The sequence below is a fragment of the Populus nigra genome, chromosome 1, assembly GCF_951802175.1.
Source record: "Populus nigra chromosome 1, ddPopNigr1.1, whole genome shotgun sequence".
Lineage (NCBI taxonomy): Eukaryota > Viridiplantae > Streptophyta > Magnoliopsida > Malpighiales > Salicaceae > Populus > Populus nigra.
In genome coordinates this window covers 4,675,111-4,691,446 of record NC_084852.1, presented here as the reverse complement: position 1 = coordinate 4,691,446, position 16,336 = coordinate 4,675,111, and the positions used below count along the sequence as shown (strand labels likewise).

The 16,336-nt window shown below is 32.0% G+C and overlaps 2 protein-coding genes across 2 annotated transcripts in view; both read right to left on the bottom strand.

Annotated features, from left to right (window-relative positions):
• Positions 1 to 16,336, bottom strand: part of LOC133706081 (probable disease resistance protein At4g27220) — a 90,547-nt gene that overhangs the window by 3,138 nt on the left and 71,073 nt on the right. The window contains exons 6-7 of the mRNA XM_062131612.1: positions 312 to 1,103; positions 104 to 199 (exon numbers count right to left, since the gene is read on the bottom strand). Coding sequence (XP_061987596.1) covers positions 104 to 199; positions 312 to 1,103 — 888 coding nt within the window. The remainder of the gene's footprint in view (positions 1 to 103; positions 200 to 311; positions 1,104 to 16,336) is intronic.
• Positions 1,711 to 6,445, bottom strand: LOC133706197 (probable disease resistance protein At4g27220). The gene is made up of 3 exons (XM_062131678.1): positions 6,045 to 6,445; positions 5,798 to 5,900; positions 1,711 to 5,706 (listed from the first exon to the last, which is right to left on the bottom strand). Exon 3 carries the CDS (start codon positions 5,693 to 5,695, stop codon positions 5,045 to 5,047), a length of 651 nt encoding a protein of 216 aa, XP_061987662.1. The 5' UTR covers positions 5,696 to 5,706; positions 5,798 to 5,900; positions 6,045 to 6,445; the 3' UTR covers positions 1,711 to 5,044.

Sequence of the window (16,336 nt, the reverse complement as noted above, 5' to 3'; positions counted from 1 at the left end):
TATAAAAATCATTTTTTATTCTGTGCAAAGTAGTGCAATTTTTTTGTGAAGTTAATTAGTGTGCTCTGGACAAACTTGTCTAATTTTTATCCAGATAGATTACCTCCAAAGTAGTTAATTTGCTTAGCACGAGACCCTTCCATATACACCTCATGTCAGGCAGGGATTCCAAGCGTAGTTTTTCTAAATTTGTCAACCCCTGCATGAAAAGAAAACAGGGCAACAGGGCATGGAAGTACCAATTTGTTAGATATAATTCCTCATAAATTTTGTGCACTTTGGAACTATATAATTTTGGTAAATAGACGTACTTGGAGCTGTGCAAACAAATTTCCCAATTCTTTGTGGCCATCAATTTCTAGAATTTGCAAAGAAGGCAATTGGGCAGCAAAATTCGTTGGACCAAAAAAGCTGTAATTTGATCTGGAAGAAAGATCCAATTGTCTTAGTCGAGGGAACTTGATGATGCCATCTGTGGTGGGTGCATCTCCTTCTCCGCTGTAAAATATTTGCTTTAAATTATGAGCTTTAAAAATCCGCATCTCTTCCAGGTTCAGAAGGCTTGGAGACACAGGGACAGGGACAGGGACAGGGAGGACATATTCCAGTTTACCACAGTCTTCTATGAAGATTTTTTTTAATTTTGGGAAGCCGGAAGACTCTGTAATTATTTCCCTTTCACCATCCTCTTCTCTGATAATATGCTTCAATTCACTGCATTTATTTATGTAAAGTCTTTCTAGCCTTGACAAACTTTGAGCGAGAAACGGTGTGAAGATAAATGTCATTTTGTCTAGATACCCCAACTCCAGACGAGCAAGATTTTCAAGGCTGACATGTCTGGTGGGCCCTTTCCATATATATTTGAGCTCAGGTAACCATTTTAGATGTAACTCTTTTAAAGATGACAGCAGCTCCTTCTCCTCACTGCTTCCTTCATCAGCCTCACCTAATTCAAATACCTCTTCCAATGATTTGCAGTTGGAAATGTTCACCCTCCTTAGATTTTTCAAAGCTCGTAGCAATTTTGCTGGAAACGGAGTGAGAACATCCCCACAATCGTCCACTTGTACAAGTTCTAATCTTTGTACGAAGCCGTTTTGCTGTCCATGGGCGGCCATCTTATCAGAGAACAATATTATATTTTTTCACTATCATAAAAACAATTTATATGATGTATAAATAGGAAAAAAAATAGAAAAAACAGGATTAAATACTTCTTAGAGATTACATATTATTGTTTCAGTTGTTTTCTTAAGTTGAATAATAATTATATTTTTGCGAAAAAAGGTTAATACAACTCCTAATAATTAGTTTCATGTAAAAAATAAAAATATTTTAACTAATATTTTATTTTAGTTATAAAGTTAAATAAATTTTAAAGATATTTTAATTGAATTAAATATTTGAACACAAAATTTATGTTCTTATATATATTAAATCTAACAGGTAATATGATTTCTATGATTAATTGTTGGTATTAATAACGCAAACAACAATGAGGCAGTTAAGTTTCTTATATTTATATATGTTTAGATAAAAAAAAATATCATAAAAAATAAAAATAAGCATTTATCAATTACTTTACTTTTAGAAATTTGGAGGAAGAAAGAATAAATTATCGCAATTGACAATTTAAATTAGTGGAGAAATATAAATTACGTACTTGTAGCTGTGCCAACCAATTGCCCACTTCTTCGTGGCCTTCAATGGCTAATTCTTGTAAAGGCAATTGAGCATCAAAATTCCTTGGACCTAAAAAGCTGTAATTTGATCTGAGCCGAAGAGACAATTCTCTTAGTTGAGGGAACTTGATGATGCCATCTCTGGTAAGTGCATCTCCTTCTCCACCGTAAAATATTTGCTTTAAATTGTCAGCACGAGCAATCGTCATCTGTTCCAGGTTCGGAAGACTTGGAGACATGGAGACAGGGAAGACGTATTCCAGTTTACCACAGTAAGATATACGAAGAGTTTTTATTTTTAGAAAGCCAGGAGACTCTGGAACTATTTCCCTTTCACCATCCTCTTCTCTGATAATATGCTTCAATTCACCACATGCTGTTATGTCAAGTGTTTGCAGTTGTGGTAGACTTTGAAGAGTTAGAGACACGGAGACAGGGAAGACATATTCCAGTTTACCACACTCTTCTATGATGATAGTTTTTAATTTTGGAAAGCCAGGAGACTGTGGAATTATTTTCCTTTCACCATCCTCTTCTCTGATAATATGCTTCAATTCATCGCATTTACTTATGTTAAGGCGTTCTAGCTTTGGTAGGCTTTGAGCGAGGGATGCTGTGAAGATAAATGTCAGTTTGTGAAGATACCCCAACTCCAGACGAGCAAGATTTTGGAGGCTGACATGTCCAGTGTGCCCCTTCCATATGCATTTGAGCACAGGTAACATTTCCAGCTGTAACTCTGTTAAAGATGACAGCAGCGGCATCTCTTTCTCCTCATTGCTTTGTTCATCAGCCTCACCCAATTCAAATACCTCTTCCAATGATTTACAGCGGTCAACAATCACCTCCTTCAGATTTTTTAAACCTTGCCGCAATCTTGCTGGAAACAGAGTGAAAACATCCCCACAACTGCTCACTTGTACAGATTCTAATTTATGTAAAAACAATTGTTCAAATGTCTTCGCATTTAAGGATGTAGCAGCTGTCGAAATTAATGTTGTCGAGGTTGGGTATCGTCCTGCCACAAACCGGTTCCCTAATACTATATCATATTTGCGCAAGCTGGGAAAAACAAAATCTCTGGGAATGCATTCAACCTTCGGTATCCTCAATGATAATACGGCTAACTGAGACAACGAATTTAGTTCTGTTAGGCTTGCATTCATTCCTCCTGTGCTTGTCCCATCAACATCCCATTCCTCAAAGCTGTATTCCCCAATCAACAATTCTTCTAACTTCTTCAACCTTCCAATCAAATTCACAGGGATCCTTCTTAGCCTTCGACAACCTGTCACATCCAGCAACCTTAACTCCTTGAGCTCTCCTATTTCATCAGGTAACTCTTCAATGGATAAGCACCATATAAGACCAAGAATCTTAAGTCTCTGCAGCTTTCTCAACCGAATGAGGTCCTTACATCCGCACTCCATCAACACCAACGATTGAAGTTTCGTTGAGAGTTCAAGTGATTGCAATGACAAACATCCTCCCATCAGAGACAAAACTTCAATTTCTTTCATCCCTTCAAAGAACCTCTGAGGAACATACAAACCATCATCCACTTCTAACAGTAGAACTTTGAGCTTTGGACATACCAATCCTTCAGGAAGTTCTGCTAGTGTATTGCCCATTAACGAAATTGCTGTACAACCTTCAAAGCTTTTGTTTCTCATTGGCCACTTCTCCAACCCAATGCCAGCCTTTACCATGAATCCATATTCTTCTGATGATGCTATCTGAATAGCAAAGTCACGAACCAGGTCATGCATTCTCACATGTTCTTCGGTTTCAGTGCCCAACAGCATGCAACAATCTTTGAGGTTTTCGATGGCCACAGAAACGCGTTTCCTTGCATCTTCAATGGGCTCCGCATCTTGATGTAACCCATAGCCAACTGCATATCTCGTCAAGTCCTCGATTGGAATGTCATAATCTTCTGGAAATAAACAGCATAGCACGAAACATGACTTGGTTTCCTAGTACTTCAAATAATCATAGCTCAACTTAAGACATGTGTAAGCATTGTTTTGTTCGTCAATTTGTTCCATGCGCACAAATTGAGATTCTTTGAGCTGTTTAGACGCTACTTCCCACTGAACTCGTGATTTACCTCTTAGAGCCCTTCCCACTGTCACAAGTGCTATAGGTAAGCCTTGGCATTCTCTCGCAACCTCCCTTGCCACTGTGTTCAAGGTAGAGTCCCCATCACGTAAACCTGCATTGATTCTGAATAAATCCCATGCTTCATCTTCAGGTAAGACTCTTAAAAGCACTTTTTGCTGGCACTCCATAGAAAAACATATGCCTTGAACACGTGTTGTTAGAAGAATTTTACAACCCCTGTGATCATCACCAAATGGGATCCCTATCTCTTTCAAGTCAATATGTTTCCAAACATCATCTAGGATTATAAGCATCTTCTTTCCCTGCAGTCTCTGCCATAATTCACTTGCTCTACCTTCTTTACCCGTTTTTTCAAATTTCAGATGTAAACTATCTGCCATTCGATCCTGGATGCCTATGACATTTGGATTCTGGGACACGGTAGCCATTAAAACTTCAGGAAAAAGCTGCGACTCTTTGGCTCTCCTGCCCAAGGTTGTCAATTCCGTTTCGGTAGGTGTTTCGTTTTTTCAATTGGAACGGAATGTTTCAGTTTCGGAGTGTTTCGGCGTGCCGTTTCGGGGTTGTACTGTTCATATATATATATATATATATATATATATATATATATATATATATATATTCAACAAACATAATTCAAATTCAAGATAAATTAATTATAAATTATGCAATACAAACACAATGCCAAACAAATATAATTTCAAAATTTAAAAAATTTCTAAATAGTCAAGATTAAATAGATCTTTAACTTAAAAGTAATTCAACTTAAACAAAATATCAAAATATTATGAAAGTAAAATTTTTTAACACAAATATTTTAAATATAAAGTTAGGTCAATGTTATTAAGGCTAATGAAATCTAAAGCATCCCTTGTTTTGCTCAAATTCCTACAAAGTATAAACATGAAAAAAACAACATGAATATAAACCATATATATTAGTGATAAATCTAATTTTAAAAAATTAATATCATTGTTAATGAAAATAGTAATAATAATTTTTAATGTTATTATTAATATCATTATTATAGAAAATAGTAATAAAAAAGAGCTTTTTATAATTGGGTGGTTTAATTAATTAAATTGAATAAGGTTCAATTTGATTCAATGGCTTTTCAAGAGCGGAACGGAACATGTGGAATGGAACAGGAACGTTTCGGGCGGAATTTAGCCGAAAAATCCAGAACGGACCGAGATTTAAAATGAGATGAAATTTGTTCCGTTTTGTTCCGTTTTTTAAATTGGTATGGAATGTTTCGGCCATTCCGGACGGAACGGAACGGAATTGACAACCTTGCTCCTGCCTACTTCTTTCACCAGGGTTGTTTTACCCACCCCTCCCATGCCGTACAGTCCGATCATATTGACGTTGTCATCTTTGAGAGCTTTCATGATCTGTTCCAAAGCTTCTTTTGACGATTCTGAGGGCGTGAATTCTTTTGGTGTTAGAAATTCTATGGGCTGAGGAGGAGCTTTGTGGGCCACTGTTTTCAACTTTTCGCTACTTTCTCCAAGTTTTCTGAAAGTCTCCGACTTCTTGGCCAGTGCCTTGCTTAACTTGAATTGTCGCATGCAGTTTGGGCACCAAGTAAAGCATTTGCCATTTTTTCCTATTTCACTCTCCATAGGCTTCGCACCTTCAATTTCGTTGTTTGCATCTTCCAGCCACTTTTTGACATCTTTGTAAGTTTCTTCAGCATTCCTTTCAGCAGCTTCGACACCTTTTTGCAGACGTTCTTTTGCCGAAACCAGGTTCTGCTTTCGTTCATTGAATTCTTCAACAAAATTGTTGAAACAGAACATGTAACGGAACTGCCTTCCTACTGGTTCCACCATGAGTTTTGCTAGCATAGATATAATGGATTCACCAGCACTTTCGAGAGCCATTTTCTACAGGTCTGAAAATCAAAGAAATAAGGATACAGAACGTGAGAGTGAGTCACTACAAGTAAAACAGGCGCAGAGAGAGTGGGAATAGGAATCCATTACCTTAATTTGGGAAAATATGTGCGCAAAAGCACTGGTACTGATAGCTCAATGAAATAGCGGGAGGAAGAAAAGGAGGAGGCCTTTAGCTCTGTATGGAATCCAGCTTCAAAAGCAACAAGGCAAGGTATAAGGATTCTAACTGACACTTGTGAGTTAAAGCAGTAATTCCCATTAAAAAGGCATTTTGATGACATAATTAAGATCATTTAGAGACAAATAAAAAATAATAATGTGTAAAATTACTTACCTAGCAGAGAGAAACGAGTGAAAGGTGCAGGATAATCACTTAGACGCCTTCATGGATGATACCAGCTCGCTTCCAACAACAAATATAATTAATGATCGATTAAAGATTTTTTTAGTTTTTTTTTTTTTTAAAAGGATCAACAAAGAACTTGCAAAGAAGTAGAATTACTAGAACGAACTCACTAAAGGATCAAACTCAAGCAATTACAAGTGATTGACCTATTAAAAAAAGCTAAAAGAACTATGTGTTTGATGGCATCCAGAGTACGGTTACTTTTTTCATCCCTCTTTTGTGGTTTTATTTTATTTCAGTCCTTCAAGTCTTTTTCTTTTGCTATTTCATCGAGTTGCTTTGCTCTTAAGTTGTTGTGCTTGCCCTCGAATATGCATTGTGCTAGGCATTACAATTACATTACATAAAAAATTATAATTACAAATTTTCAGTTTTTTTAAAAAAACAAATTATGAGAAAGGACCAATATTACAATGTGAGCAAATGAAAGGAGAATTTTAAATTTTCTTGTGGCATGGTGACCAGCTAATCCAAGGAACCAATAGATTATCGCCACTTGTTCACTCTTATCTGCACATTAAGATAGGGGTAGAAAGTAGGAGAGAAAAGTCATAATCTTAGATTCTATTGTGACATGGGGATAAAGGTAATCTCAAAAGCTAATAGATGGTCGCCACGTGTTCATTATAGACATTTTCTTTGGACACTTCAATAATATAATAATAAAAAAAAATATTAATGCAATTATTGTTCATTCAAACACAGATTTACCGGGGACAACATAGTATTTTTCTCTATATTTTGAGTTTTAGTTTTTGATAGTCATGCTCGTTTGATTTTTTTATTTGTTTTTCATACTCTTCCAAATAATACAGGAAATGAGGACCTGAAACGACAGCAGCGAATAAGGAGAGAAATAACGTGTTTGTTCTTGTTTCTTCTAAAGTATTTTTTTTAAAATTAAATTTTATTTTATTTTTATTTCAAATTAATTTAGAAAAAAAACTAATTTGAAAATTAGTATGAATAAAGAGGATAATAGAGTAGTTGTTCAAATCAAAACACATAAATATAGGACAAAAACAGGGAGAGAGACTCTTTGTTTAATAAGGTTTATAGAGTGTTTTATAAATATTTTAGATAAAAAATAGATTAAAAGCAAGTTTTTAAATAAAAAATCAAGCTTTATTTTTTTATATAATTTAAATAAAATCAATTTATTTAGTTGATCAAAATTATAACTCAAGGGCAAAGACTTAAAAAGAAGTAGAATTACTGGAACAAACACAACAAAGGATCAAACTCAAGCAATAAAAGTAATTGTTTATGATGATCATCTCACTAAGTAAGGAGAGAAAAGAAAGAAAAAGAAAGGAATGGGACAAAGAAGGAAGAAAGTAGGGGCCAGCGTTGTAGAAAGAAGAGATTATTACGTGGCAAGTGCCGAGTGCCAAAGGGTAAAAGTATCAATGAACATGGCAGTAATAATGCCAAGTGACAAGTGACACAAACGAAGCTACCGCTTACCTACTCCCGGGAAGGAATGTCAGACTATACAGTCCTTTTCAATTCATTAATGCCGTTCTCTGTTTGTCTTCTAAAACGTACTCTGATTTTATATATATATAAAAGATATTTAACCTATACAGGTAAATTCCTTTATAAAATCACCCAGAAAACTCAATTGCAGATGTTTTTAGACAGTGTATATATATATATATATAGTTTCTGTTTATTTGTTGGAAAGTAATTTTTTTAAAAAAATAAATTTTAAAAAAATAAATTATTTTCTGATATTTAGTAGTGTAATGAAAAAATAAGTTAGAAAATATTTTCCAGTATTTGGTTATGTCATGGAAAATAAACTGGAAAATAACTTATTAATGTTTTATTTTTCTAAAGTTTATTAAAATAATAAAAAATAAATCTTACAAATTAAAAAGTTGAATGAGAATAAAATTGAAAAAAACATTTCATAAATTATCTCAAATAAAATAAATAATAATTAAAATAATAGAGATCAAATCTAAAAAATAAAAAAATAAAAGATGAAGAAATAAAAATAATAATAATTAACATTTCATAAATTATTTTAAATAAAATAAGTAACAATTAAAAGAATGATGACCAAATTTGATAGATAAAAAATTTCAATAAAAAAATGATAAGGAAAAAACAAATAACAATTATAAAAATGAGGACCAAAGTTAATATAAAAGTTAAATTTTAAGAGATGAAATTGAAAAATAAATATTTAAAACAAAATATATATAGCAATCAAAAGTTTGAGGACCAAATTTGATATAATGAGCAAATAATATAACATTTCTAATTTTTTCACAACTTTCAGAAAGTATTTTCCGCCCAAATTTTCCAGGAAAACACTTTCCTGGAAACCAAGCAAAATTTTTCTTTGACTAGAAAGTGTTTTCCATTGACCACTTTTCTAATGACAAACAAACACATTAAAGTTCAACTAATAATTTCTCAAAAACTATTTTTTAAAAAACAAACATAGCCTTAAAATTGCTCTATGGGATTGCAGGCCATGCTCGTTTGATTTTTTTTATAAAATTTTATTTCTTTTCATGCTCTTGCAAATAAGGCAGGGATGGAGGACTTGAAATCACTGCAGCGAATACGAAGTGAAATAGAGCATTTGTTTTTGCTCCCCTTTTTTTAGTATTTTTGAATTAATTTATTTTTATATTATTTTGATATATTTCTGAACAAAAAAAATATTTTAAAAAACAACCACTAACACATTCTTTTTAAGCTATTAAGTAATCAGTTCCTATAATTTTCCAACATTGCATTTGGGTACCAAACTTCATTTTTTTTATTTTTTAAGTTCTTTTTTGGGTGGAGAAGAGAGAGAGAGTTACCGGATTTTATTTTAAAGAGAGAAAGTTGTTGTTAAGAAAGATTTTGGCTACCGAAATCGTTGATTTTTGCGTGAACTAATTCAATATAATGAGAGGAGTTAAGATTATGTGTTTTTTTTTTACCTTCAAAACACCTAAAAAAGAACTGAACTATGGAGAATTTTTTGTTTTGAGGTTGATTTTGGGTTTTGGGGTGGTTTTTTATGTTTCTAGAGGCCATGTATTGGTTTAATAATGTTTTTAGGGTGTTTCATAGGTATTTTGGATAAAACAAATAGGTTGAAAATAATTTTTTGGTTAAAAAGTCAAGCTTCGTTTTTCTAGTCACATTAGTGGCCGAGATCTAGGTACGTATAGACAACGCGTTGTCTATAGAGATAGACACATGTCAATTTTTTTTTCAAGCATTGGGGGAAAACACGTGTCGTCCACCCCATTAACTTAACAAAAAAAATTAAAGGTTTGTGCGCATGGCCTTACCTTGCAGGTCCACGAACGAGCCTTTGATGGGTGGGCCAAGCACTAGGCCTGGCTCTACAAGCCTAGCAACGTTTGGCCTCATTTTTTTATTATTATTAATACTTGTTTTTTAATGTATATTTGAAAATAATTTTAAAAATGATGTTTTCATTAATACCCCTTTTTCTATGATTTTGTTTTTTGCCTTATTTAGCCTTTCTTCAATTATTTTTAATTCTACTAGGTGTGTTTAGTTTCTTAAGAGGTTAGTATAATTCATCTGTAATTTTTTTATAAATATATTTCAAATAAATTAAGTATTTATTTTTTCATAATATTTTGAATATGTGTAGCCTTGCATTATATTTTTTTTTCCTTTTATGTTATTCAATAAATTTTATGTGTTTATTGATTTCTATTATAGATTGATTTTAGTAAACAAATTCACTAAATATAACAAAGTAAATGAATCATGTTGCAATATTAAATATCTTGATTTATATTTAACATTTCTTCAATTATTTTTAATTCTATTGGGTGTGTTTAGTTTCTTAAGAGGTTAGTATAATTCATCTGTAATTTTTTTATATATATATTTCAAATAAATTAAGTATTTATTTTTTCATAATATTTTGAATATGTGTAGCCTTGCATTATATTTTTTTTTTCTTTTATGTTATTCAATAAATTTTAGGTGTCTATTGATTTCTATTATAGATTGATTTTAGTAAACAAATTCACTAAATATAACAAGGTAAATGAACCATGTTGCAATAAATATCTTGATCTATATTTTTCTCTCAATTTTTCCACTTGCGTTTTTAATTATTAGTAATGACTTTGTTTTTTCATTTACTTACACAATGGTTCATGCTTTGTTTAATTCGATACGTGCATAAGTTTTTCAATTTACATTTAGAATTTTTTTAATGTAAAAAAACACGTTGAGAAATTATTATTCTTATGATTTTAGTTTGATTCTTATTGTTATGATTTATCTTTTTTTTTCCTTTTATATATATATATATATATATATATATATATATATATATATATATTCTCGTTTGCAATTGTTGCCTCTCCTTCTTTTTTTTTTTTCCATTTGATTCAAATAAAACCAGCTTATTTAGGTGGTCAGGACTATAACCCAAGTTATTTTATGTCTTTTTTTTAAAAAAAAAAACACTTCTAATATAACAGTGGTATTTGTGTTAAAGGATTGACTAATAGTAAGTTTGAAGTTAACTATTATGGTAAATTACAAGAGATCGTTGAACTGCAATATCATAACAAGCATAATAGAGTGTTTTTATTCAAATGCTATTGGTATGACACCACTAACAGAGGAATCAAAGTAGATTCCCACTATGGTCTGGTCGAAATTAATTCAAAAGCTAGACTCCGCAACGTAAACAATGTCTTTGTTTTCGCCAAACAATGCCATCAAATTTATTACACATACACCCCTTCCTTTAAAAATGATCGTTCAAGAGTTGATTGGTTATCTGTTTTAAACACAAAACTCATGGGTCATGTAGAGGTTGTTTAGGATGAGAAGGAAGACACAAGTATGTGAGATGATGTCTTTCAAGTTAGTGAGTTGATTGAATCATATCGAGTTGCTCCATCAATTGATTTAAAAGAAAATTCAAATTTTTGCATCTTCAATAATAGTCTTGTTGATGTTGATGCTGAGGAGTTGAATGTTATTCTAGCTCCAGCAGACAAGCACAAATTGATTAAGATGATGATACCAGTGCTATCAACGTTGAAGATTGTGGTGGAACTGATGACAATTCAATTGAAAAGGAAGAAGAAGAAGATGATTCTGACTAACTATCAGAACACGAAAGTGTAATGCAATTTTTTATAACGTAATATTTATGGATGCAAAATATTTATTTCATAATTCATTTGTGAACTATTATTATTGTGTTGGGTGTGAAATTTCAATTTAAGTATTTGCAAGGAGGATAAATATGAAAACAGAAACAACCTGTCATTCACTATGCACATCACTGATGGAAACATCGACAGATTTTGGTCCGTTGGTGTTTTCCAGAGGCGATGGGAACTGTTCACACATTACCGATGGAAACATCGATGGTTTTTGGTCCATCAGTGTTTACCAGAGTTAATGAGAACTGTTCACCTCCCATGTCGGTGATGTCAATTAAAGTTCTCGGAATCAGTTGCATTTTACCGATGGAATTATCGATGGATTACAAATTTCAAAGCATGTGTAATTAATGCATCTTTAATCGTGTGTACTATTTTACATTAACGAGGGAATTACCGACGGGTTGTGAAAATTCTAGAGGGTTTTTGAAATTTTTAGAGTGAAATTAAAAGTTTTATGTGAATTTACCGAGGAAATCACCGACGAATTAATTAAAAATAATATTATTTAATATTGCATCAGTGAGTCTGCAATATAAATCCCAGTGAGAGCCCCTTCGGTTCATTTTTCTCTCTCCATCATCTTCAATGTTTTTTCAATCCAAAATCCCCATGTTTTTTTCCTCTCAATCCCTATCTCGAGTTCTATCTTCATCTTCAAAGTTTAAAAGGTATGTATTATGATTCAATTTACTTAATGATTTTCTATATTGTCCTTTTCTTTGTTTTATTAACAATATATTTTTGTTTTTTTGTATTGTACGTTGATAAAGTCTAAAAATAAACACATTATTAATGTAAGCATTTTTCATTCCTAAAGTCTATATTTTTAAAAAAATTTGTTGCCTATTTTATTGTTTTAATTGCAATAATGATTGATTGTTTTATTGAATTTTAATTGTTATTGTTAAATTTGCTATATAAATGTTAATTAAATATATATGATTAAATTTATTTTTTTATCTCAATTTTATTGTATTAATAGAGTGTTTGATTTTTTTTTAATTTTAATTGTTATTTTTCGTTTTGTATAAATGTTAGTTGAATATATAGAAATAATGTTTTTTCTGTATTTTACTGTTAAATTTGTATATATGTTAGCTTATATGTAGGATTTTTTTTCTTTATTTTATGATTAGAAATATTATATTATCACGTTGAAAATGAGATGAAATTGAATAATCCAAAATTTCTTGTAGAAATAAAATAAAATCAACTGGTTTATGGCATATATCTTGTCAATATTTGCAGGTTTGAACAATTTATGTAATCTCCAGTATATGGGAGGTGTTGCCGATTTTTTTTTAAAATTTGATTATGTAATTATTCATCAAATTTGTGTAGATGCATAGAACAAAATCAACTACACGCCGTGAGCACATGGTGGCAGTTAGTTCTTCTATCTTCTTGGTCGGCACCTAATCATTAGGTGATCACATGGTCGCGATGATGACCTGTCATTAGGTGCGACCATGAAGAGGCACCTGCGGTGATTCACAACGCTGCCTCTTCCAGCGCGGTTCCACAATGTATAGGCGGTGCTCCTTCACAATGGGGTCAATTCTCCTGCAAGTACGAGGCACATTGAAAGGATGACATTTCAATGCAAGTTTGTTTTGATTTCAGTTTTTTTTCTTCTTTTAACGTAATTTGTGAAAAACTAATTAATATTTCATTAATTTTATTGATTTTCAGGTTCACTAACATTGAGGCCACCTGAGTAATAACATCAGCGTTTAAATCATCGATGGAGATTTCATTGTTTTAATGGGGTCAGGTTTCCAAACATCCTGATTTAAAACCTTATATTGATTAATGGTTTACCAGATTTGAGGTTAGTGTTTGTAATAAATTTTAACTATTTTAATGCTATATTGTAATTATTGATTTATTTTTCATAAATTATTTATATACGGAACAAATTTGAGTGGGATAGCACGAATGACAATGTTATGAGGAGGGCGTGGAAGAATCACGCAGCAACTAGGTAACATCGAAAACAATATGATATTTTTTTAAAATCTAATTTGTCATTAACTCATATAAAATTCGTTCATGGATGTAGGTTGCGTCACTTTTGGTATGAAGCACAGAAAAAAGCAAAAACAAAATGCCAAAGATAATGCTCTACCAGGCTGGAATGACGTGGCGGTTTGGAGGGATTCCAGGCTGCCTTACATCCCAGAGGATATATGGGCATAATATATCTAACACATGATGTCTGAGTGGTTCACATGTCGCTCACAGTCCGGTGTCGAGAACCAGAACCGGAAAATTCACAGTTCGATTACCACTCACATCGGCGACTCCGTTCCATTAATTTCACATGGAAGTGGATGGTAAGATTAATTTTAATGACATCTAGAATTAATTAATTTGTTGTTATTTATAAAATATATTTAACTTGCAACATTTGTTCTTCTTACAGGTTACATCTCTTGGACGTAAGTCGAGCCCAATGGAGCTTTTTGTCGAGATGTACATGCAGAGTGAAGACCTGTAAAAGGGGGTGTAACAGTTCGTCGACAACCGCGCTCAACACTTCGTGGTATGATCGTTCAACAATTTTCTTTTGTAGGTTATTATTTTATTCAATTGAATTTGATTATTTCTTTTTTTTAATTTTCAGGAGACATATAATAGTCAATTGAGGGAGAGATACAAGATTTGTGGATGGAGACAGGATCGTCTGGTGGACCCGATAGAAATCAGGTGTGCAAACTCTCCAACACTATGGCCGAGAACGTGTGGGCGACCCATAACGTCTCAATCGTTGGGAGCTCCCAATCAGTTTCGAGCACCTAGTCTTAGGAGTTCGTGGCCTTACAATAATAAGAGCAACTGTCAGTGGATTATGAACAACTTTGCCAAATAGTCATGGACATGAGATCACAGATGGGTGGTACGTGTGCGCCACCTTTTTAGACATATGATCTCGGGAACGACCAGCTTCCTCCTCCTCCTCCTCTAGCGTCGCCACTATTCTAGTTTAATTTTTATTTGTACAAATAAATTGTAATGAATATTTGGATTTTATATTATTCAATTTTATTTTTACATATTTTAATTTTATAAAATTTTATTCGTATAAAATTTCAATCTTCTCAATTAGGTCAAAATTGGGCTCCCAAACATAATGTTTCACCAATTAAGCCCCTAATAAAATTAATTTTACCTATTTTAAGTCCTGGCACTTGATTAAATCCTTCAATTGGACTCAAATTAATTCTCAAACATAATTAAACTTTAATTTGGCCCATAATTAAATCAAATTGGCAAATTAAAAATTTAATTATGCCCTTGGACTTAATTTCTATGCAGATTCGTCTAATAATCATTTAATTTGACCTTCAATCTGCATTGTTTCTTTAGTCTAAAGTATAATGAGCTACAATTAGGCTTCAAATTTCATCCAAAATTATAGCTTGATTTTCCCATAAGTTTGAGATCCTCCTCGGCCTGCTTTCTCCGTGCCGTCAGTTTTAATTTTATTTTTTAATTTTGTTTAGGAAGAAAAAGGAGTGAATGTAGGGAATAATCCAAAATGGGTTATAACGGATTAAATAATTTAGTTTTCATAAATTACAGTGTAAAGTTCATCAAGGCAGCTGTGAAAGATTTTCGTTGGATCTATTGCAATTCTGTAATAAATTTCGAAGAACAGAAGCTGGTACCAAGTGATACCATGGTCAGCACTTGACTTCTATACATGTCCAGGAAAGAGAATGAATGTGAGAAGTTTCCTTTGGTGGGGTGAAGCAAAATTTAATATTAATAAGCAAATCATTTTATATTTATATACTAATACATAATTGTTCATAAAATATTTTATCGATAATATCATAATAAAGGGCTTAATCTTCTTGAAAACAATGAAATAATTGAACAAGTTTAAGAATAAGAGTATAATACAAATTAATAAATTCTTAGCAGTAATTAAAATTTAATGCAAGTTTAAGAATAAGAGTTTCCTCCGTGTTTAGTTGTGAGATTAACCATATCAAATTATTTAATAATAAATAATTATGTTGTGTTATGAGTAAAATAAATAAATTATTTGGTATTCTGTCTTGTTGTTTGAATTAAAATTATTATTAAGAATATTAAAAAAACTAAATGAATTGCTTAATAAATAAAGTCTTTCCTTAGAAAACATAGAAATAACCTGACCTTTAACATCTTAAGATAAACGGTCATAAGAAAAGTAAAAGAATGTTGTTAAATTTTTGCGCGATATATTTTTAATAATTTAATTCGCTGATCAATGTGTCTGTTTTGCTTTACAACTAAGCAAAACATTAGCTCCCTTCAATCTACAATGACAAGAAGGTTAAAATTGAAAGATATGACTGTTTTCATTAATTTAAAAGGCTGTGTTTTTAATTTAATAGTTTAGTTAATCATTATGGAACTCTTGTGACCAAATAATTTTTTTAAAAAAAAAAATTCTTCAAAATTTGTATATTATGATAAAAATTACTTGTTGTAACCCATTTTTGGGTCCCCCTATAAAAATAAAAATATATAGTCGGAAGAATTAGAAAAAATAATAAGAGGTGGGAGCACTCAGAAAAGGATAAAAAAAAAATTGATGAAGGAGGTTCAGAGATACAAGGAATGAAATTTTTTACAGGATATACTTGAATGATGAGAGCCGTGTTAGAAAAGAAAATTAATTTTGAAGAGAAAAGGCCAAAATTGGATGTTTATGAACTCAATTGGATTTTATTGAAGGTTTAATTGAATTTATAGAGGATTTGATTGCAAGAAAAATTGATTTTTAAGTCAATTTAGGCTTTAATTGGAAGAAATTAAAGTTCTGGGGTCGAATTATAATTTTTAAGAGTCTATTTGGTTAAATCAGGGGCTTCATTGCATAAATATTGAAGTTTAATGACCAATTAGGGACTTAATTGAGAAAATCCGAAACCAGGGACCAATTTGGAAAAGGCGCGTAAATAGGGGGGCTGTATTGGATTGATTCAGGGGCCTAATTGAAGAAATTGAAAGTTTATTGATCAATTGAGGGCTCAATTG

Bases quoted from the DNA above. Each gene is read 5' to 3' on its own strand.
- LOC133706197 (XM_062131678.1), bottom strand. From the start codon at position 5,695: ATGGCTCTCGAAAGTGCTGGTGAATCCATTATATCTATGCTAGCAAAA.